The 19,879-nt window shown below is 45.2% G+C and overlaps 9 protein-coding genes and 1 long non-coding RNA gene across 11 annotated transcripts; 4 read left to right on the top strand and 6 right to left on the bottom strand.

The window, feature by feature from the left end:
• Positions 1-3,692: 3,692 nt before the first annotated feature.
• On the top strand, positions 3,693-4,628 carry LOC112346670 (pentatricopeptide repeat-containing protein At4g02750-like). Its single transcript, XM_024676162.1, has 2 exons — positions 3,693-3,938; positions 4,164-4,628. The coding sequence occupies exons 1-2, from the start codon at positions 3,693-3,695 to the stop codon at positions 4,626-4,628; spliced, it is 711 nt and encodes a 236-aa protein (XP_024531930.1).
• A 30-nt stretch (positions 4,629-4,658) lies between these two features.
• LOC9641788 lies at positions 4,659-6,449 on the bottom strand. The gene has a single exon (XM_002970996.2). It carries the CDS (start codon positions 6,431-6,433, stop codon positions 4,682-4,684), a length of 1,752 nt encoding a protein of 583 aa, XP_002971042.2. The 5' UTR covers positions 6,434-6,449; the 3' UTR covers positions 4,659-4,681.
• Positions 6,450-6,485: 36 nt separating this feature from the next.
• On the bottom strand, positions 6,486-8,864 carry LOC9642353 (exosome complex component RRP45A). Its single transcript, XM_002970995.2, has 10 exons — positions 8,855-8,864; positions 8,443-8,578; positions 8,184-8,393; positions 8,010-8,105; positions 7,835-7,949; positions 7,704-7,784; positions 7,456-7,644; positions 7,128-7,402; positions 7,037-7,062; positions 6,486-6,986 (listed from the first exon to the last, which is right to left on the bottom strand). Exons 1-10 carry the CDS (start codon positions 8,862-8,864, stop codon positions 6,700-6,702), a joined length of 1,425 nt encoding a protein of 474 aa, XP_002971041.2. The 3' UTR covers positions 6,486-6,699.
• A 574-nt stretch (positions 8,865-9,438) lies between these two features.
• Positions 9,439-10,604, top strand: LOC9641787 (alpha carbonic anhydrase 7). Its single transcript, XM_002971203.2, has 7 exons — positions 9,439-9,501; positions 9,572-9,717; positions 9,768-9,874; positions 9,927-10,032; positions 10,089-10,262; positions 10,324-10,374; positions 10,432-10,604. Exons 1-7 carry the CDS (start codon positions 9,453-9,455, stop codon positions 10,525-10,527), a joined length of 729 nt encoding a protein of 242 aa, XP_002971249.1. The 5' UTR covers positions 9,439-9,452; the 3' UTR covers positions 10,528-10,604.
• Positions 10,605-10,676: 72 nt separating this feature from the next.
• LOC112346615 (exosome complex component RRP45A-like) lies at positions 10,677-12,078 on the bottom strand. 2 transcript variants are annotated; one of them, XM_024675982.1, is made up of 2 exons: positions 11,664-12,078; positions 10,677-10,850 (listed from the first exon to the last, which is right to left on the bottom strand). In XM_024675982.1, exons 1-2 carry the CDS (start codon positions 12,006-12,008, stop codon positions 10,827-10,829), a joined length of 369 nt encoding a protein of 122 aa, XP_024531750.1. In that variant the 5' UTR covers positions 12,009-12,078; the 3' UTR covers positions 10,677-10,826. The 2 variants fall into 2 exon arrangements, with proteins under 2 accessions (XP_024531750.1, XP_024531749.1); XM_024675981.1 differs by lacking the exon at positions 10,677-10,850 and adding an exon at positions 10,877-11,610.
• Positions 12,079-13,351: 1,273 nt separating this feature from the next.
• Positions 13,352-14,594, bottom strand: LOC9642352 (alpha carbonic anhydrase 7). The gene is made up of 7 exons (XM_002970994.2): positions 14,491-14,594; positions 14,264-14,409; positions 14,107-14,213; positions 13,949-14,054; positions 13,719-13,892; positions 13,607-13,657; positions 13,352-13,549 (listed from the first exon to the last, which is right to left on the bottom strand). Exons 1-7 carry the CDS (start codon positions 14,537-14,539, stop codon positions 13,454-13,456), a joined length of 729 nt encoding a protein of 242 aa, XP_002971040.1. The 5' UTR covers positions 14,540-14,594; the 3' UTR covers positions 13,352-13,453.
• Positions 14,595-14,772: 178 nt separating this feature from the next.
• On the bottom strand, positions 14,773-16,195 carry LOC112346681 (cytochrome b561 and DOMON domain-containing protein At5g35735-like). Its single transcript, XM_024676183.1, has 3 exons — positions 15,505-16,195; positions 15,186-15,440; positions 14,773-15,127 (listed from the first exon to the last, which is right to left on the bottom strand). The coding sequence occupies exons 1-3, from the start codon at positions 16,132-16,134 to the stop codon at positions 14,834-14,836; spliced, it is 1,179 nt and encodes a 392-aa protein (XP_024531951.1). The 5' UTR covers positions 16,135-16,195; the 3' UTR covers positions 14,773-14,833.
• Positions 16,196-16,765: 570 nt separating this feature from the next.
• Positions 16,766-17,161, bottom strand: LOC112346682. The gene is made up of 3 exons (XR_002992542.1): positions 17,121-17,161; positions 16,914-17,058; positions 16,766-16,848 (listed from the first exon to the last, which is right to left on the bottom strand). It is a non-coding gene; the product is annotated as an uncharacterized LOC112346682 (long non-coding RNA).
• A 566-nt stretch (positions 17,162-17,727) lies between these two features.
• LOC9642351 (ferritin-2, chloroplastic) lies at positions 17,728-19,155 on the top strand. Its single transcript, XM_002971202.2, has 8 exons — positions 17,728-18,117; positions 18,180-18,263; positions 18,317-18,377; positions 18,472-18,562; positions 18,643-18,704; positions 18,768-18,833; positions 18,899-18,962; positions 19,019-19,155. Exons 1-8 carry the CDS (start codon positions 17,807-17,809, stop codon positions 19,060-19,062), a joined length of 783 nt encoding a protein of 260 aa, XP_002971248.2. The 5' UTR covers positions 17,728-17,806; the 3' UTR covers positions 19,063-19,155.
• Positions 19,156-19,214: 59 nt separating this feature from the next.
• On the top strand, positions 19,215-19,851 carry LOC9642350 (protein YLS3). The gene is made up of 3 exons (XM_002971201.2): positions 19,215-19,544; positions 19,605-19,664; positions 19,723-19,851. The coding sequence occupies exons 1-3, from the start codon at positions 19,220-19,222 to the stop codon at positions 19,824-19,826; spliced, it is 489 nt and encodes a 162-aa protein (XP_002971247.1). The 5' UTR covers positions 19,215-19,219; the 3' UTR covers positions 19,827-19,851.
• Positions 19,852-19,879: the final 28 nt, after the last annotated feature.

Raw genomic sequence — 19,879 nt, 5'->3', positions numbered from 1 at the left:
AAGTGGGGTAGTTTGGTGAAGTGTTCAAGAGCCGATTTTAGTTCCCCTGGGAGATCGAATAGTCAATGCTCCCAATCCAAGTGTGGGTGGCACTACCTACTTGGACACCAGACATGGCTTAATAGAACCTTGCTTTAAGCCCATGGCTAGAGCACCCAAAGGCGGAAGGCAAGGAGAGTACCCAGGAGGCCCGCGTAGAGCCACAGTGTTCCGAAATGCTATCCCAAAGTCCCAGACTGTGGAAAGGAAGAGGAATAACCCTCTAGTGTGGTGACCAAGAACACAACCACATGGTGAGGAAGTCCCAGAGGACCATAGGATTAGTGGTCAGGCCTGTGGGCCTTGATCTAGTGGCAGTGTTGACGAGCACGGCCATAGACAGAAAGGGACTTGGTGGGGACCAAAAAAGGGATATTGGGGAAGGTTATTCCCCATGTCTGTGGGCATTCTAAGGATGCTAAAGGGTGGATCTGGGATGATCACTCATGGACGGATGGCCTAGTCTTTGAGAGACGGGATTGTGATGTAGGTGGTGTTAGACCACCGGTGTGACTAATGTGAATGGGCATGGCCTTAGCATAACGGGTTGATATGTTAGTGGTATTTTGGGGTGTCGATCATGGGATCGGACATATGGAGCACTTGGACCAAGTGCAATGGTTGAGTGGCATGGATGTTATTCTTGGGGTTAGCAAGTCCTTAAGTCCAAAATAAGACTTATGGAAGTTGTGAGTGAAAATCTTCCAAGTGGTCGGAAGTGTGGTTAAGTGACTAAAGTAAAATGGAAAATTTAGTCGCTTACACAAGTTTGTTAGGATTAACTTACAAACTTTTACAAAAAATACGGTACCCAAGATAAATCATGTCTTTGGACCCAAATACATACTTCAACTGCTTCAACTTTAAATTAACTTTCTATAATTGATCTAACACTTTATAAACATCATGGATATACTTTTTATACATCCCCTCTGAGTGGATTAACACATCATCGATTAAGTCAATAGTCATTTCCGGCATATCACAAAAAACCTATCCATCATAAATTAGAAAGTTGCTGAAGCATTAGTCAAACCGAATGGTATCACTAACAACTTGTACAAACCAAATGATATACAAAAAACAATCATAAGAATTATCTTCTTCAGCCATAAACACTTATCAATACCCAAAAATAATATCTAACTTGGTGAACCAACTACTTCTTCCTGGACAATCTAAGAGATCAACAGTGTGACGATACACATTTAAGATAGTCACTTTATTTAATGATGATAATCGATATAAAAACAAATACTTCTATTAGGCTTCATCATAAGATGAAGTTCAAACACCCAAGGACTTTACAAGTTTAGATAACACCCATTTTCCAAAAAACCACCAATATCTATGATAGATGAATTTGAGGCTACTTTTTGTTATGTTTTGCCCCTCATTATGACATGGAGAATGCTTGCACAGAATTTTAACATTTCTAGCAAAGGAAAATGACACTTGAAGTTTATGTATAAGTCCTATCAGATCTTGATAAAGTGTTGGCCACAACATTTTTAATATGATCTACTTTGATATATTTGGCTCCACACAAAGCAAAAAACTTTAGAAGCAAATGCTAAATTACATCATTGACTTAAATGGCCCAAAGTGTCCATGAGAATGTTTTAATTTACATGAGTGGCTATGCTCAAACTATTGTACTATTGCAATGCAGAGATATACAAGAAACTCATACAAATATCAAGCATCATTGTAAAAATGATAAGTAGCAATCACCATAAAATAATTAAACCAATGGTACATATCATCCCTAGAATTCCTACAAAAGAACTCTAGTCAGACATAAGGATTGATAGTAAAAGTAGGAGGAACTATACCATATGTTATGAATATTATTACTAATTGAGTTTGATTGTTCAACTATAATCACATAGCATCAAGTAACTACACTTACTCCAAAACTACTCTAGGGCTCACAATGGAACTTTTAATGTAGCTCAAAAGTGGTTGGATGGTGAAAAACGTCAAGAGGAAGCATAACATAGTTAAGAGAGATTAGATCTTTATCTTTTAGTGTTGGATCTTAACATTGATATTATAGAAAGGAGAAAGAGGCTACTACTCTACTATGAAAATAAACTAAAAATTAAAAAAGTTATAAGGAAAGATCTAAACCAAAATCTTAAATCCAAGCATTTTTTAGGGATAATCAAAGTTGCCCTTCATCTCCACCAATATAAGTGCATGGATATGGAAATGTAATATAGAAATATATATATCAATTAGCCAAAAACCTTGGCTTATATACAAAGAGTAAGTGATCAACTCAAAACCAGTCCAACAATTATCACGCTAATATTAGTATACAACATCGTAACTGTATATTTGGACCTTACATTATGATTTTTCTTAAAATAAAAATAATATACTTTTTGATTATATTTTTATATAATTTTAGGATGTATTGAAATCTTATAAAAGACCTCTCCCTAATCATTGAATTTCACAGTAATCATTACAATATAAAATAGTATTACTCCTTGTTTAAAAAAAGGATTAATTTCTTTTTATATTTTATCATAACTTAAGTGTACCAATTAAAGTAAATTTTAGATTTTAGTACAAAGGATGTAATTACGATCAAGATTAATGAGATTAATGCTTTCATTTTTCTTCTTTAGTGACTAGCTGAAATTTTTGGAATAATAGGCCAACACACCAAGTTCCCAAGTTATATAATCCATCCAACAAATGAGACTTACCATATAAGTATGCACAATGTCGAGCTATGCATATACCAAGTGCAAATAGGATCCAATGAAATCTCATATCTGGGGTTGTTGATTCTGCATGCATCCTTGCATGAGAACTTTCATTTTACTCCCAGCTTGGCCAATTTATCTCAAGCTTTCCTTTAGTGGGAAATGGATGAAGATGTCTCTCTTGCATCCAGGCTTAAGCGCTGCAATAGCGCTCTGGAAGCACAAACGCTCCACGAGAGAGTGTTGAGTGCTCACAAGGGTGATCGATATCTCGCAAATCTGGCCATCCAGATGCACGGCCGACGTGGCAACGTGGCTAAAGCAAGGAGCGTATTTGACGGCATCGCACGACCCAACGTTTTCTCGTGGAACTCGATGCTCTTGGCATATGCCGCGAACGGGCATCTAGAGGAGGCCGAGAGGATATTTCAAGGGACATTGCTTAGAAACATCATGTCGTATAATTTAATGATGCTAGTTTACACGAAATCTTGTTACGTCGAAAAGGCTAAAAACATTTTTGATACAATGCCTGATCGAAACCTTGAGAGCTGGAACGCAATGATCAAAGCAAATGCCGAGTGTGGGCATTTGATCCAAGCGAAGGATGTGTTTGATCGAATGCCCGAGCGTGATGTTATCTCCTGGAACACGATGATCGCTGCTTATGTCCGAACCGAGAACACGCAAGAGGCCAAGGCACTGTTTGATGATATGCCCGAGAAAGGTATCGTGACGTGGAATACAGTCTTGTCCGCGTGTAACAACGACGTGGATGCCACGCACGCTGTCCTGCAGCAAATGCCCGAGTGGAATGTGGTGTCGTGGAATACCGCGCTGACCACGTTTGCAGACAACGGGCAGCTGTCCGCCACGGTGGATCTGTTTGAGAGGATGCCGGAAAAGAACGCGGTGACGTGGAATGCCATGATAATGGCATATGCCCAAAACGGGCATTTGGCGCTTTCTGAGGCGTTGTTTCATAAGATGCCCAGGCCAGACATAGTGACGTGGAACACAATGCTAAAGGTGTTTTCAAGTTTTGGCGACTGTAAAAACGTTTTTGACACAATGCCGGGATGGAATGTGGTCTCTTGGAATATTATGCTAGCCGCATATGCTCAGAATGGGCATATACTAGAAGCAGAACGTTTGTTTAAAGCAATGGCAGATTGGAGTGTGATCACGTGGAACATAATGCTAGAAGGATATGCTTTAGTTGGAAAAATTGAAGATTGTAGAAGGATATTTTTTTCAATAAAAGAGAGAAGCTTGGTATCTTGGAATTGTTTGATTCAAGCGTATGCCGAGAAAGGGGATGTTGAGTATTCGAAGTGTCTGTTTGACAAGATGCCCGAGAGAGACGTCATCTCCTGGACGGCAATGGTGGTGGCATATTCGCAGAATGGCTACTTTCAAGATGCCAAGAATCTCTTTGTGGAGATGCCGGAGCGCAGTGTGGTATCTTGGACGGCAATGTTGAGAGCATATGCCTGGGCAGGGCATGTAGAAGAAGTAAGAATCTTCTTTGATAGAATGCCTGAGAGAGACTCAGCAGCATGGTCTGCAGTAATATCTTCAGTCTCAAATGCTGGAAATGTGAAGTGTGCTATTTTTTTTATGGTTACCATGAATCTGGAAGGCTTTGATGTTGATGAGATTACAATGATAAGCATTCTAGCAGGGTGCAGCGAAAAAGGAATGCTGGAAGAATGCCGCTGGTATTTGCTTGCAATGATAAATGACTATGGTCTAGTGCTAATTGAGGAGCACATATGGGTCATCATAGATTGCTTAGAACGATCAGAGCACAAAGAAAAATTTCCTAAAGTATCACCTCTTGTATATTCTTCAAAGAATGTGCACTAAAAATCCTTCAACCTCTTTTTCTTTCGCTTGTTTTTTTTTTTTTTTTTTTGTTGCTAATCTTCAGTCTCTACAAACCCAACATTGGCGACAAGGACCATCTTGTCCCGTGTTCTTCCCTTCAGCACAGCAACATCCTTGACTTTGTCTAGGAGCCCTTCCAGATCCTGGACGCCAAAAGCCGCGTAGTCTGGATCCTTGGAGTACCTCTGTCTGTAGATCCTGAGAAGATCACTCACCAGGATATGATACTGGAAGCTAACCAGCAGCTCCTGGAGCTCCCGCTTGAAAGCCTCTCTCGCAAGCTCACTACCACCACCACCACTGCCACTACTACTCTCCACCACTTCCTGGATCTCGATCACCTCCTCCACCTCTCGATGCTGCTCGCTGCCTCGCTCATCCGGCGAGTCGGACGAGTCTTGAGAAACGTCCAGCTTGCTCACGTAAACCACCACTTCCTCGTCCACCATGCTCTTGGATTCCTCCTTTGGAGCCTCGATCTCCTGTTCCTCCACCTCGTTCTCCCTCTCGTCGTCGTCGTCCTCTTCGTCATCGTCCTCGTCGTTTTTGCCTTCACAAGCGCTCCCCCACACCTCTTTGTATCTCGCAGCCATGCGCTTCCCCATGGCCGTCAGGTGGACCTTCCTCTGTGAGCCTTTTCCCTTGATACACACCGTGTCTTGCATCCTCTCGATCAAGTGAACCAGCCTGCGCGACCCGTAGTCGGCCATGTAGAGTGGCTTCTGGTAGAGCTTGATATACTTCGATGGTATCTTGAGCATCAGCATCTTCCCGCCGTGCAAGCTCAGTAGCTTCACGAGCTGCCGCTTCAAACCGGAGATATCCCCCGGTTGGACGAAGGACGGGCTCCCTGGATCTTCTGGCTCCACCGGAAGTGCCGAAGACGTGCTTGGTTGCGACGTTGTTCGCACATTGATCTGAGTCCACTGAGGACTCGGGCTCATTTGCTGCGGAGAGTGACGCTCCTGCTGCTGCTGCTGCTGCATCAATCCCCACTCGCCACTGCCCTCCCTCCTAACGTACCCCCGAGGCTGAGGAACTGGAATAGGTGGCGAGAGTCCGGCGGCGCCTCTGCCAGTTTCGTCACCCGACTCGTCGCTAAACATCACCGGGAACCGTCGATCCACACTCTCCCGGGGCTGGAAAGGCCTCGCCGGAACGAGGCCGTGTCCCCGAGCAACGCTGGTCCAGTCCCACACGTACTTCCCAGCGCTGCAAAGGCTTCCGGAGACATATCCGGAAGGAATGGCGAGCACCACCGTGTAGTCGCGCTGCCCGAGCTTGTGGAGCGCCGGGGCGAAGTCGACGTCGCCGGTGATGAGAAGGATGGTGCAGGGTGGCCGGTTGTCCAGCGCGAACAGGAACATATCCACGAGGATGGCTTTGTCCGACGCATTCTTCCTGCCGTTTGGAACGTCGATGAGGTTGACGCCGGTTCTCTGGCAGCCTTCTCTCACCTTGCGTGGGAAATGGTTGAAGTCGCCATAAGCCGAGAACATTTTCACGGCGCCCCGGGTAGAAGAATGCATTCTCAGCGCCATCCTCACGTTTCCAGCAACCTCCTCGGGATTCACCTCGCCTGGAACCGTGCAATTCTCGATGTCCCACAGAATTGCCACCGGAGCACTCGGGATTTTCTGGTGTTGCTGCTGCTGCTGCTGTTCTTGCTGCTGCTGGATCCTCATATCCTCTCTTGGCACTCCAGTTCCAAATCCTTGCGTTGCTCGGGAAGGACCACTGCTACCAGAGTTGCCGATCCCTGTGAGCGCACTGCCGGACCCCATTGCGCCTTCCAAAGATCTTCTCCAGCCAAGAACCCACTAAAAGCCGATCAAATCCTGGAACCCATTGACTTCCCGGGGGCGGGAGAGCGATCTACCACCGGCCTAGCCTACGATCCAAGCGACCCATCTCGCCTTTGCCGGCGAAGGAAGAGAACCAAAAAAAAATTGTCTCCACCACCGCCCTTACGTACAGCACGGACCTGAGCCAATCCCCTGGAACCACGTGTCGGGCCATCGACATATCCACAGTCTTTGGTAACTTAGTATCACTGTCCCTGGTTCTTCTTCCTCTTCCTCTTTGGCTTCTTTTTCACAGCGTCCAAGAGACTCGTTGGCTCGAGCTTTGCTTCTTTTTGCGCTGCCACTTCCACCATCTCTACATCTGTGTTCTTCTCCGTCGAAAACACGGGACCAAGTTGCCTGTCTTGCTGTTGTGGCGGAAGTGCTTGGTACACTGATGCCGCAGAAACCAGGCCTTGAATCCCTCCTGGCTGTGTTTCCACTTTCACTGACTTTTTGACTGCCAGATCAAACTCGTCCAGTGCCTCAGCATCTGCATTTTACAGTTAAAAGCAGGGAAAAAGGAAAAACTTGGAACTTTACCGAGTGGTTTTGCGCTCTGGAGACTCCTGAGAGAGTGAAACGTTCATGTCAATTCGATACAAGGAAAGCTGAAGTGACGTGACTTGCATACCAAGTAGAAGCACCGCCTTGGAACAGTCGTCCTTCCTCCTTCCGTGCTGTGTCTTCTTTCGCGTCCGGCTCCTCCTCTTCGCTGTCCGTGTCGCTTTCCATCGGTGTAGCTTCAGCTTCCAGCTTTAAGCTTCCGGTTGAAGTGAATTCGTTAAGCTGTGGGCCTGTGTTAAGCTGTGGAACTGTATCAGCAACGACTTGGGCGGTCTTGCTGTCTTCTGACGGTCGATGCCGTCGGACTTTTCTTTGCGCTCTTTCGATCTCATGACTTTCGGCCTGAGAAGCGACCGCATTGTAAATTGAAAAGGAAAAGCAGAAAAGAAGCATACCCCTTTCTTCAATAGAGCCGCGGTTTCAGCGGCCTTTGACGCTGCTATACGCATGCATCGTAGTATTTCATTCATCCGGACGGCAACACCACCTCCTTTCTGGATCGCACAAACTTCTCCGTGAGCGTTGACAGTCACTGTTAAACGGCCACCCATCACCGCTTCTTCCTTCAAGCTAGGATCTAACACCTGCAAAGTAAAATTCATAAGAAAAACAACGACAAGTGTCACACACAACGAAAACTTACGACTAGCTCGCCATCAGCCAAAAACCCGAATGTTACAGCTATTGGCAAATGATGTAGCGTAAGAGGAAGTGGCTCGCGAACCTGAAAGCACAAGGCCAGAATAAGATCAAGCAGAGAGCGTTTGAGAAAACCTCAGGAGGATGGATAGTTATATCCTGACCATCTGCACCACCAATGCTACATTCCGGCCTTCGAAACGAGAGAAGCCCAGCTAGAGCAGCCAGATTGGCAACGTCTATAAGATTACTGCCAATGAAAACCAAATGCTATCGTTCGAATGGACCAAACATCAAGAAAAAAGCTTACCCTCCATTGTCTAGAATGTGAATATCGATGCGCAAAAACCACACGGCTTTTCCTGCTAGAACACACAGTGATTCTGTGTCCACGGCCCTGCTTTCCCTGGAAACAGTAACAGTGAAGTCGATTGTTCTACACGAAAAGAAAAGAGAGAGAGAGAGAGAAAGTGATGGAGCATACCTTAAGCCACGATCGATAACACGTCCCAGCTCTACTGCTAATTCCCCAGGACGCCCAGGCTCAAAGGAAGGATCAGCCATTGGCGAAAATTCCGTGTTAATGACCAGGGAGCCCTCGTTTGGACGATCCGGGTATGGCGTCCCCAGCTGAGCGCTCACCACGGCCAGCACCCTCGTCTCCCCTTGCTGGACTTCCACAGCTCCATCTTCCCTGCCGAGAGAGAGATTTCGAGCGAATCGAGAGAACTTTCTCCTCTTACCTGGCGAAATTGATGAGCGAGCGGCGAGAATCAAAGGGAGCCCGGCCATCGACGCGCAGCTCCTGCCGCAGCGCCGATTCCACGAACTCCCGCTCGTTGATGCTAATGCGCACGCTGCCCGCCATGGCCAAAAACCCTAAACCTTAAACTTTAATAAGCTTAAAGTCTTATTATATTATTATTATAGCCAGTGAATCAGGATGGTGTTTAGGCGATAAGATGAAAGCGTTTTAATTATTTTAATTATTGATTTTCTTAAAAACTTATTCCTGGGTAAAATAAACGCATCTGCCCGGTCCAATATCATAGAACAATCCATCCCACGGAATTCTTGTGAACCACGTGAATCTCCATAGAATATCTGTAAAGGATAATAGTAAACAATAATAATCTATGAGGAGACTCCAGAAACCTTCTGCCATCGATGGTGTGTGATGCCGAAGTGAACAGTTTCGACGTGATACATTTTCCATAGAAGATTAAACTGCCCAGCATCTCCATGAAATCCTGCCCAGTTTTGAAAGATGTTTAAGAACAACAGGGACTAACCATGATCTTTGACCCGCCATGTTCAAAGATCCCAGACGAGGATTAGTATGTCATGTTTACAACCAAGCACATTGGTGTGCAAAGGATAAATAGCTTTGGTACCATATGGTGTGGTACAAGTTGACAAACTACATAATGTAGAAAAAGCATGCACATGCAGGAGAGACTTAAAATATCCAGTCGGTACACAAAAAACTCAAACTCTAATAGGATTAAGCCATTTTATTATGTTTAATGAATTATAAACCTACTAGACCATGTCTATGAATTATAAACTAGATTACGACTTTAAACTATTAAATGTGATGGTTTTTGCGCATGAAAAACACGCTTTTCTACATTAAGGAGTTTGTCACCTTCCAACTTGCAGTACACAATGTTGTTGTTTTCTAATGGTGATGAGTCCAGTTTAAATTCAGACACTCCTTTCCCTTGTTATCAGATTCATCCTTTGCACAACAATGCTTCCAGTGAAGATTGTCTCCTTTCTTTGCTTGGTTTTCCTCGCAGGTTAATAGCCACAGAAGGATATGTAGAGTTCTACTCTGAGGCTTTTCTTCGTGTTTTTCTCTTTTGGCAGATGCTACCAGTGGTCTAGAACATCAGTCGCCAATTGCTTTGAGCTTCCGGGGGTCAGTTGGTACTCCAGGAATTGTGGACACAAGATACAAATCCTCCTCTGCAATCTTTGAAAATGGCGGGGAAAAAGATCACAGAGAACTCACTGTTTGTAGCTAGAATTATTGTCTTTTTATTCTTACATCTTTCAAAACTAGGTGGGATTTCTTGGAGATGCCGGGCAGTTTAATCTTCTCCGGAAAATATACCACATCGAAAATGTTCACTTTCACATGCCAAGCGAGCATACCATTAATGGCAAAAGGTTTTCGGAGTCTCCTCATAGATTATTAATTGTTTACTATGATCCTTTGCAGATATCCTATGGAGATTCATGTGGTTCACAAGAATTCCGAAGGGAACATTGCAGTAATTGGATTGCTCTATAATGTTGGACCAAGGGCAGATCCATTTATTACCCAGGTGGATTTATTCTTGTTCTTGTTTTGTGTAAAACTTAAATTTATTTTAAACTTCAGCTGGAACGCTATCTTCCAACGTTAGCATCCTCCCCGGAAGAAAGCAAGGCTGTGTTTATAAGAACTATCAATCCCGGACTGCTTCGAATCCCTGCGGACATGTTCTTCCGATACAATGGCTCGCTTACAACCCCTCCATATTCCGAGAATGTCGTGTGGAATGTTTATTCCCAGGTGAGAGTCCTGCTACCTGCCTTCTATGCTCATAGTTTTTGTTTTTCTTTGGTTTCCACAGCCGAGAAGTCTCACAACAAACCAGTATTTCTCAGTCAAAGCTGCTTTGAAGGTATCTTTACTCACTAATCAAATGAATAATCAGGAGTTATTTTCTTTTTCTATATAGGGAGAAAATGCAAGGGCTCTTCAGCCACTGAATAACAGGCTTGTTCAATTGGTTCAGCTGGTTAGGAGTGACTATCATGGACGAAGTTCCTTCTAAAGCTTTGATAATCATAATCAAATGTCTTACTAATAATAATAATGATAATAAGGACAACAATTAGAGTTTAAGGGTTACCGCCGCTCGCCGCTCGAAATCTTTCTCTCGGCAGGGAAGATGGATCTGAGCAAGGTGAGACGATGGTGCTTGCCGTGGTGAGCGCTCAGCTGGGTGCGCCATTGGATCGTCCAAGCGAGGCTCCCTTGTCATTAACACGGAGTTTTCGCCAATGGCTGATCCCTGGGCGTCCTGGGGAATTAGCAGCAGAGCGGTATGCTTTCTCTTTGTTGGAGCAGGAATCAAGGCGTCAAGGACACAGGAATCTGCAGCAGGTTTAGGAGAGATTAAAGGAGATGAACGAGTATATAAGACTGTATACAACAAGCATTGAATAGTAGCTTTTTCCCGTTCCATCATGGTATCAGAGAACATTCTGTTCAGCTCTATTCCTATGGGCAGCGGGCTTGATCCAGTTCACTCGCGCAACGTAATGCAGATCATGAGAGCCATGAAGCTCACAGGCGAAGCTCTGCCTCAATAGGGCTTCTTCATATTCTTCCCCCGCACTCTGTCTCTGTAGAGGTGCGGCGAGGCAGCGATGCGATGGGCACTAACAGGCATCCGAAGGTGACTATGATAGCAAAAGCAGCCTTGCAGTGGACATACCCGGAGTCCAGGCGATGGTGTCCCTAGAGGGCCGTGAAGGAGTTCACTTAGCAAGGAAACAGCAGGGATTTGGAAGGATTTCCCCATGGAAATTAGTGCTGGCAGGGAAATCACGGAGGCTTTCTTTGTGAGCTGTCATCTGGCCACTGGAGAGTTTTTCACCCCGATCCAGCCATTCGAGGGTCCTGGATCGCTCGACGATGTGGAGAAGCTCTTTGGTGGTGGAAAGGCTTCCTTGAGTGCACTTCGAGCTCTACCACCGACACGGCCGGAGCTTGTTCCACCGTGGAAGACGAGGGTAGTGAACGGTGGCAGGCTTGCGAAGCTTGAGGTTGGTTACCACTCGTCGACGTCAAAGCAGCGTTTCTAGCGGGGCTCGGGCAACTCTTGGCGGTGGCCGATGTTACTTCGATTGTTCTACACGAAAAGGAGAGAGAGAGAGAGAGAGAGAGAGAGAGAGAGGAGCATACCTTAAGCCACGATTGATAACACGTCCCAGCTCTACTGCTAATTCCCCAAGGCTCAAAGGAAGGATCAGCCATTGGCGAAAATTCCGTGTTAATGACCAGGGACCCCTCGTTTGGACGATCCGGGTATGGCGTCCCCAGCTGAGCGCTCACCACGGCCAGCACCCTCGTCTCCCCTTGCTGGACTTCCACAGCTCCATCTTCCCTGCCGAGAGAAAGATTTCGAGCGAATCGAGAGAAATTTCTCCTCTTACCTGGCGGAGCCCGGCCATCGACGCGCAGCTCCTGCCGCAGCGCCGATTCCACGAACTCCCGCTCGTTGATGCTAATCCGCACGCTGCCCGCCATGGCCAAAAACTCTAAACCTTAAACTCTAATAAGATTAAATGTTTGATTATTTTCTAATAAATATTATTATATTAAGATATCTGACTAATCAAAGCTTTAGAAGGAACTTCGTTCACGATTGTCTGAACCAATTGAACAAGCCTGCTATTCAGTGGCTGAAGAGGCCTTGCATTTTCTCCCTGGATAGAAAAAGAAAAAAAAATCTTGATTATTAAATCCATTAGTTTATAAAGATACCTTCAAAGAAGCTTTGAGCACCAAATACTGGCTGTGGAAACCAGAATTTTAGAGCTTTGAGCTGCATGGAAGGCTCAAAGACTCTCACCTGGGCACAAACATTCCATGAGAAATTCTTGGAATATGGAGGGGTTCCACAAGGATTTCAAGCAGTTCGGGATTGATAGTTCTTATAAATATAGTGTTGTCATCTTCTGCCAAACGTGGAAGATAACATTCCAGATGAAAACATTTTAAGTTAAAAGAAAAAACAATAACAAGATTAAATCTACCTGGGTAATAAACGGATCTGCCCTCGGAATTACTTCCTTTGGAATTCTTGTGAACCACGTGAATCTCCATAGAATATCTGCAAAGGATAGTAGTAAACAATAATAATCTATGAGGAGACTCCAGAAACCTTCTGCCATCGATGGTGTGCTCGCTTGGGATGTTGACGTGATATATTATCCATAGAAGATTAAACTGCCCGGCATCTCCAAGAAGTCCCACCCAGTTTTGAAAGATGTTTAAGAATAACAGGGACAAGAGTTCTAGCTACAAACAGTGAGTTCTCTAAGATCTTTAACCACGCGACGTTCAACGATCGCAGATGAGGTTTTGTCCACAACTCCTGGAGTAGCCGGGGAGCTCAAAGCAACTGGCGACTTGTTTTAAACCACTGGTGGCATCTGCCAAAAGAGAAAAACACAAAGAAAAGAGCCTCAATGGAACTCTACATATCCTTCTGTGGCTATTAACCTGCGAGAAACCAAGCAAAGAAAGGACACAATCAGCATTGGTGTGCAAAGGATGAATCGAAGGGATGAATTGGATAACAAGGAAAAGGAGTGTCTGGATTTGAACTGGACTCATGACTATGAGAAAAACAAACAACATGTGAGTTTTGGTACTACATGGTGTGGTAGAAGTTGACAAACTACATGATGTAGAAAAAGCTGCATGCATACGTACATAAGAATGCGTGTGCAAAAAACATCACATTAATATTATAAAAAGCGCATTTTATAAGTTCAAAGTTCGTAAACAAGTTTATATTTATAAAATAGGAGATGCACCCTAAACCCTAAACCTTATACTCTAATAAGTTTATTTTTGATAATTTATACTCAATAATAATAATAATAATTATTATTATTATTATTATTACTACTACTACTTTTTTTTATTTTTATTAGTGAGACATTTTATTATGTTTGATCAAAGCTTTAGAAGGAACTTCTTTCATGAAAGTCACTCCTAACCAGCTGAACCAATTGAACAAGCCTGTTATTCAGTGGCTGAAGAGCCCTTGCATTTTCTCCCTGGATAGAAAAAGCAAATAATTCCTGATTATTTATTTGATTAGTGAATAAAGATACCTTCAAAGCAGCTTTGACTGCCGAATACTGGTTTGTTGTGAGACTGCTCGGCTGTGGAAACCAAAGAAAAACAAAAGCTATGAGCATAGAAGGCAGGTAGCAGGACTCTCACCTGGGAATAAACATTCCACACGACATTCTCGGAATATGGAGGAGTTGTAAGCGAGCCATTGTATCGGAAGAACATGTCCGAAGGGATTTGGAGCAGTTCGGGGTTGATAGTTCTTATAAACACAGCATTGCTTTCTTCGGGGGAGGATGCTAACCCGGAAAGATAGTGTTCCAGCTGAAGGTAAAAATAAATTTAAGTTTCACAACAAGCAAGAACAAGAATAAATCTACCTGGGTGATAAATGGATTTGCTCTTGGTCCAATATCATAGAGCAATCCAATTACTGCAATGTTCCCTTCGGAATTCTTGTGAACCACATGAATCTCCATCGGATATCTGCAAAGGATCATAGTAAACAATTAATAATCTACGAGGAGACTCCAGAAACCTTATGCCATCGATGGTGTGCTCGCTTGGCATATGAAAGTGAACATTTTCGATGTGGTATATTTTCCGGAGAAGATTAAACTGCCCGGCATCTCCAAGAAATCCCACCTAGTTTTGAAAGATGTAAGAATAAAATGACAATAATTCTAGCTACAAACAGTAAGTTCTCTATGATCTTTGTCCCCGCCATTTTCAAAGATTGCAGAGGAGGATCTGTATGTCGTGTCCACCACTCCTGGAGTACCAACTGACCCCCGGAAGCTCAAAGCAATTGGCGACTGGTGTTTTAGACCACTGGTAGCATCTGCCGAAAGAGAAAAACACGAGAAAAACACGAAGAAAAGCCTCAGTGTAGAACTCTACATATCCTTTTGTGACTATCAACCTGCGAGGAAAACCAAGCAAAGAAAGGAGACAATCTTCACTGGAAGCATTGTTGCGCAAAGGATGAATCGAAGGGATGAATCTGATAACAAGGGAAGGAGTGTCTGAATTTAAATTGGACTCATCACCATTAGAAAACAAACAACATGTGTGTGTACTGCAAGGTGGAAATTGACAAACTCCGTAATGTATTAAAGCTGCACGCATACATCTGTTAAGAATGCGACGCGCAAATAGTTTAAAAAGCCGTAATAAAGTTTATAATTTATAGACAAGGAGGATATTCCTATAAGAGAATATCCATTACCATTCAAAAAATATTAAAAGGTGAGATACAAGGTTTTCTAGATCTTACTATCAGAGGTAGGGGACTCGGAGGCATACGCGGGTCGCTTGCTCTTCTTCTCCAAGTAAACATACCAGCGATAGGCCTCCAGACCTGCGGTGGCTAGCACTGCTATAACCAAGAACGCCGTGTAGAGGTTCTTCAAAGTCCTGGACCCCTGGAGCAGCTTAAAACCCTTGTAAATGTTGGTGAAGATGAGAACGAGAGTGAGGTAGCCGAGGCCGTGATGGTAGATCTTCCAGTAGGGACGGATCTTGTGCTCTTTCTCTGGTCTGAAAACAAGCGAAAGCACCTGAAGGAGAAACAAGAACCTCCGTGTTAAGCTGAACCAAAGGCTTCATCTTTGATACCTGAAGTGTTGCAAAGACGAAGATGGCGGTACCGACGTTTTGGTGGATCTGAGAAGCAGCCGATTCTCCACTGTAGCTGGCGAGCTTAAGTCCGATTCCCCAGCCAACCACACCGAGAAGATAACCCGTGCACTGTAAACCGACGTGACCGAAGAACCATTCTCGGCGGTGGGAGTAAGGCCTGACATATCTAGCCACCATGACCCCGAGCGGTAGAAAAATCCCCCAGCCAACAGCATTTATTATTCCATGTTGCTGTAACACACGATAAGAAAGCTCAAGTTCTGTCCAAAAAACAAAAAAGAAAAAAAAAACTTACGAGTTTTAAAGACTGGTGAGGAGCTTGAGCACGGAGAATTCGATTGCTGCTCAAGTCGAGAACAGCGGTAGTCTGTCGGAGAAACGATGCGTCCGTTGTGTGAGGCAACGGGCTCAAGTTCCTGGTCCCGGGTCCTCGACAAAAAACGAGGTTGATCCTGGAAATTGACTGGTTGGTCGGCAGCGAGAGCTTGGCAAAAATGGTGACAACTCCGCTGGAAATATCAATGAAGCTAGAACCGACTAGTCTCAGCTCCGTGGAAGAAGCTGGCGAAGGAAGCGTACCTCGGAGGATCTGGGGAGTGAGGCTGTACTGCGCAACTCGGATAACGTTGCTCGAGTCTGTGAAGCCGAGGAGGACGTTGGATCCGAGCATCGCCGCTGTGGAGCCCGAGTTAATCCCCCAGCCGACCCAACCCGAAGAAGATGTCAAGAGAGCTCGAAACATGGTGTCCATTGTTCTTGCCGACGGATCGAAAGTCCAGGAGAGCTGCGACCAAGAGTTGAGGGAGGAGCACGAAGCGTACGTTCTGGTGTTGCCATTGAGGAGGATGCTGGCAGTGCAAGCTCCAAGAGCCGGGGTCGTGAAGAAAACCAGGATTGGAATGACAGAGTTGAGGAGCTGAATCATCTGGAAAGCAGAAGCTACTCGCGCATAAGAACCAGAGTAAGATCTCAAGGAAATGCAGATCTTCTTACCCGGAACTCAGGTGCCACTGTTCCACGTCTTAGTTGAGGACGAAATGTGGATGGAATCTTCCGTAAGTGACTTCACAACTAGAAAAAGGGGTCCTCTTTTGTTGGTAAGTCTGCGTTGAGGCGCTGCTTCTCCGAGGACGAGCTAGCTATCAGATCCCCCCCTCAAGCGTGGTCTATCTCGTTTTGTCCTCTATCTTGTTATTTTAACTCTGCGTCCTTTCTCCAGCCAATTGATGTGACAAAAGCGGCTCTTGGTTTGGTTTCGAGTGACTTTTCTTATGGAGACTCGTTGGTGGTGCTTCGACAGTAGCACTTTTCTGGAACGAAGGGCCCATCCGAGCTTGGAGTATTATTTTTCCTCTTCGTGATTTGTGCTTTCGATCGTCAACTCTTCGTCATCATCTTCGACTGGCCAAAGCCTGTTTCAAAAAATCATTAAAAGCGATAAGATGAAGTTTACCTGATCCACAATGGCAACTAAAAGCGCTCATTCCATAAACTTGCAAAAAAATGGAGCAGCTTACGCAGTTCAGCATATCGCACCTGTCCTGCACTATTGCCATTAGAATTGCAACGCAAAGAAAAAGCATGAATTACTCATTTCAATCCGACCACAGCTTACTCCCTCTGTCTCCACTCACAAGATCTGCGCAAGATGTCCGGGAAAAAGTCAGTTACTAACATTATAAAGGAACAAAGAAACGAACTCACCACGAAGCTGAAAGCCCCTCGAGCTTTAGTCAAACGCTTTTTTTTTCTATGCTTATCGGCATGTTTCTGGTGATTCTTTTGAGATGGATCCGAGTTATCCTTGATATTCCACCATTTTCTGTGACTCTATCCAGTAATCCATTACCTGTAGAACAAAAATCATTAAAATATTGAAGACAAAGAGTGTAGATTGACTGTAGAACACACTTGTCACAGGAAGATTCTTGAGCTCGAAACACCAAGGGCCTACCAGAAGAACAAACAAAAAAGTCACTTAGATTTCAGATCATACATGGAATGGAGCAGCAATGAGCACGATCCAGCTGCATCGCACAAAATCTAGCACTGTTTATGCGCCGGCAACATACCTTGGTCCAGGCAATGCGATCTAGCCCCGTGTTCCAAGGAATACCTTGATCCAAACAACGCGATCAAGCCGCGTGTTCCAAGGAAGAAACCCTAGAGATACCCTGGCGATTAAGCGGGAATAGGCAAGTCAAATGAGCGGTGGCGATTAAGTTGCATATTCAATTTCAACAATGATCAGCTTGACACGTGTCGTGCATACAGGCCGTCACTTTCTTGAAAAAAATCTTCTATTTCCGCTTAAAGACACGTGCCGCAGCACGTCTGGCTGTGATTGGCTGGAGGCTCGTGCCAAGCACAAGGCCGCCTTTCCAAGCGTTCAAATCTGGACGCTCCATCGCCTCGCCATTGTGTCGCGCCCACATTCCGCCAAACGTTTTACAATCTCGACCGTTGATACATTCCGGAAGCCATCTGACGGGCACTGCTGCTCTAAAACTCCGGACGAAGAAAAGCTTTGGGGCTTATCCTTGTAGCGCTTATCCCTCGTTGCCAGAGTAGCGCGTGTAGATCGATCTCGAGAGAAAATGCTATCAGTTCGTGTCTCCCCCGCCACATCCGCCGCGCTCGTCAATCCGGCGCCAGCGGCAGCTCCAGAGAATGCGAGGAACAGGCTCTTCGCCGGAATGTCAAGCGGCAATAGGCGCTCGATCAAGCTCCAGGCCTCCAAGGGAGCGCCGCCGAAGGAGATGGACAGCGGATCTCTCACAGGTGTGGTGTTTGAGCCCTTCGCGGAGGTGAAGCACCAGCTCACGCAAGTCCCAGAGACGAGCTCGGTCTCATTCGCGAGGCAGAGATTTGCTCCAAGGTGCGAGGCTGCTATCAATGACCAGATCAAGTAAGCTCTCTTTCTTTCTCTCGAAAATATTTTGGGATCTTAGCTCTTTGCGTTTCTCACAGTGTGGAGTACAACGTTTCTTATGTCTACCACGCGATGTTTGGCTATTTCGATCGAGACAACGTTGGGCTCCCCGGCATGGCCAGGTAAGAGGTGGAGAGATCTAGTTTTTCCCAGATCAAGTGATCTTTTTCCTCAGGTATTTCAAGGAGGCAAGCGAGGAGGAACGAGGACACGCCGAAAAGTTCATGAAGTATCAGGTGATCTTCTTTTTTTCTTAAAGTTTGTGGGAGGTGTTCTTCAATCCAAGCTCACTCTCGTTGGTTTTCTTTTTCTTTTCTTTTTTGCGTTTAGAACCTCCGCGGTGGAAAGGTTGTGCTTCACTCGATTCTCGGCCCCAGCATAACAGAATTTGATCACGCAGAGAAGGGTGACGCCCTTTACGGTATGTTTGCAAGCAATTCTCTCTTCTTTTTTTGTTCTCGTGATTAGATTTTCTCATTCTCGTTTGTTTTGTTTTGGCAGCGATGGAATTGGCTCTAGCTCTGGAGAAGCTGACAAACGACAAGCTGCTGGCACTACACAAGGTTTGAGTGCTCCAAAAATTTTCATTGTTTATCGCTTTTGTTTGACGAATCGAGACAACGCAGGTCGCAGTAGATCACGACGACGTACAGATGCAAGACTTCATTGAGTCGGAGTTTCTGGGAGAGCAGGTACTAAATTACTTAATCTTTTCTGCGATTTTCACCTCTTTAACGTGCTTTTGTGCTCGATAAAGGTGGAATCGATCAAAAAAATCTCAGTGTATGTGAGCCAGTTGAGACGTATCGGCAAAGGCCACGGTAAGAACCAAAAAAAATTGGTTTTTCTGTTTGCTAAACGTTTCCTTTTGATGCAGCTGTGTATCATTTCGATCGGAGCCTCCACGATGGAGAAAATTAAGAGCTATAGCTAAAATTTTTAAGGATGAAAGTTCCTTTGTTTTTGTACAGGGGATTTGTTTAGCTATAAAAGACAATGCTATGTTGAATGACATAGGAATAGTAAGAAAGATCTCGCTAGGCGGCGGAGAGAGCGAGAGAGAGAGAGAGAGAGAGAGATGGCTTCGTGGGCGATTGCGCTGGCGCTGGCGATGCTGTTTCCAGCAGCTGTGCTCGCAGGCGATGATCGATCGCCCCCGGATTGCACAGCGCAGGTGTCGGAGCTGGAGCCCTGCCTGGAATTTGTCAAGGGCGAGGAGCGATCGCCCTCGGCGGATTGCTGCAGCGGTCTCCAGCAAATCCACGCCACCAAGCCCGAGTGCCTGTGCTTGCTCGTCTCCTCCAGCCTGGGAATCGCCGCGGTGGTGCCTGGAATCAATGCCACACTCGCTCAGCAAGTTCCCGGGATTTGCAATGTTCACGTCAATCCATCGCGCTGCTCTGGTGAGTCTTTTGTTTGGTCGCGGGGAAATCTTTGCTCATTTCGATCATCCGGTGATATAGCTCTGCTCTCTGGATCATCTGGCACCGCTTCTTCGCCCAATTCCGGAGCGTCGGCAGAAGGTACATGGATCGAATTCCCAGAAGCACGAACTGAATCTCGTTCTTGAATTCCTCGCAGGGTTTATGGGATCCTCCTCCAGCGTCGGCGAATCGAGCTCCAAGGCATTCTTTGTTTTTGCGTTCTCTACTCCTTTTTCTGTGCTCTTCTTCTTCCTCGCATGAGCCCTAATAAAAGCGTTTGCCCTAATTCCAGAAAATGGCGCGAGCGAGCCAGC

Source organism: Selaginella moellendorffii, unplaced genomic scaffold, assembly GCF_000143415.4.
Source record: "Selaginella moellendorffii unplaced genomic scaffold, v1.0 SELMOscaffold_16, whole genome shotgun sequence".
NCBI lineage: Eukaryota > Viridiplantae > Streptophyta > Lycopodiopsida > Selaginellales > Selaginellaceae > Selaginella > Selaginella moellendorffii.
This window is presented reverse-complemented; position numbering and strand designations above follow the sequence as displayed.

Excerpts from the sequence above, each read along its gene's own strand:
- LOC112346670 (XM_024676162.1), top strand. The coding sequence starts at position 3,693 with ATGGCATATGCCCAAAACGGGCATTTGGCGCTTTCTGAGGCGTTGTTT. Across the intron at positions 3,939-4,163 it reads AAGCAATGGCAGATTGGAGT|AATGGCTACTTTCAAGATGC; the intron begins GTGATCACGTGG and ends GCATATTCGCAG.
- LOC9641788 (XM_002970996.2), bottom strand. The coding sequence starts at position 6,433 with ATGGGGTCCGGCAGTGCGCTCACAGGGATCGGCAACTCTGGTAGCAGT.
- LOC9642353 (XM_002970995.2), bottom strand. Across the intron at positions 8,394-8,442 it reads TCGCTCATCAATTTCGCCAG|GGAAGATGGAGCTGTGGAAG; the intron begins GTAAGAGGAGAA and ends CTCTCTCGGCAG. Across the intron at positions 7,785-7,834 it reads TAACTATCCATCCTCCTGAG|GTTCGCGAGCCACTTCCTCT; the intron begins GTTTTCTCAAAC and ends TTGTGCTTTCAG.
- LOC9641787 (XM_002971203.2), top strand. The coding sequence starts at position 9,453 with ATGCTTCCAGTGAAGATTGTCTCCTTTCTTTGCTTGGTTTTCCTCGCA. Across the intron at positions 9,502-9,571 it reads TTGCTTGGTTTTCCTCGCAG|ATGCTACCAGTGGTCTAGAA; the intron begins GTTAATAGCCAC and ends CTCTTTTGGCAG. Across the intron at positions 10,263-10,323 it reads TGTGGAATGTTTATTCCCAG|CCGAGAAGTCTCACAACAAA; the intron begins GTGAGAGTCCTG and ends TGGTTTCCACAG.
- LOC112346615 (XM_024675981.1), bottom strand. The coding sequence starts at position 12,008 with ATGGCGGGCAGCGTGCGGATTAGCATCAACGAGCGGGAGTTCGTGGAA. Across the intron at positions 11,611-11,663 it reads GTTATCAATCGTGGCTTAAG|AACAATCGAAGTAACATCGG; the intron begins GTATGCTCCTCT and ends CTTTTCGTGTAG.
- LOC9642352 (XM_002970994.2), bottom strand. The coding sequence starts at position 14,539 with ATGCTTCCAGTGAAGATTGTCTCCTTTCTTTGCTTGGTTTTCCTCGCA. Across the intron at positions 14,410-14,490 it reads TTGCTTGGTTTTCCTCGCAG|ATGCTACCAGTGGTCTAAAA; the intron begins GTTGATAGTCAC and ends CTCTTTCGGCAG. Across the intron at positions 13,550-13,606 it reads CAGTCAAAGCTGCTTTGAAG|GGAGAAAATGCAAGGGCTCT; the intron begins GTATCTTTATTC and ends TTTTCTATCCAG.
- LOC112346681 (XM_024676183.1), bottom strand. The coding sequence starts at position 16,134 with ATGATTCAGCTCCTCAACTCTGTCATTCCAATCCTGGTTTTCTTCACG. Across the intron at positions 15,441-15,504 it reads CTCACCAGTCTTTAAAACTC|CAACATGGAATAATAAATGC; the intron begins GTAAGTTTTTTT and ends CGTGTGTTACAG. Across the intron at positions 15,128-15,185 it reads TCGTCTTTGCAACACTTCAG|GTGCTTTCGCTTGTTTTCAG; the intron begins GTATCAAAGATG and ends TTTCTCCTTCAG.
- LOC9642351 (XM_002971202.2), top strand. The coding sequence starts at position 17,807 with ATGCTATCAGTTCGTGTCTCCCCCGCCACATCCGCCGCGCTCGTCAAT. Across the intron at positions 18,378-18,471 it reads AAAAGTTCATGAAGTATCAG|AACCTCCGCGGTGGAAAGGT; the intron begins GTGATCTTCTTT and ends TTTTGCGTTTAG. Across the intron at positions 18,705-18,767 it reads AGCTGCTGGCACTACACAAG|GTCGCAGTAGATCACGACGA; the intron begins GTTTGAGTGCTC and ends GAGACAACGCAG.
- LOC9642350 (XM_002971201.2), top strand. The coding sequence starts at position 19,220 with ATGGCTTCGTGGGCGATTGCGCTGGCGCTGGCGATGCTGTTTCCAGCA. Across the intron at positions 19,545-19,604 it reads CAATCCATCGCGCTGCTCTG|CTCTGCTCTCTGGATCATCT; the intron begins GTGAGTCTTTTG and ends CCGGTGATATAG. Across the intron at positions 19,665-19,722 it reads TTCCGGAGCGTCGGCAGAAG|GGTTTATGGGATCCTCCTCC; the intron begins GTACATGGATCG and ends AATTCCTCGCAG.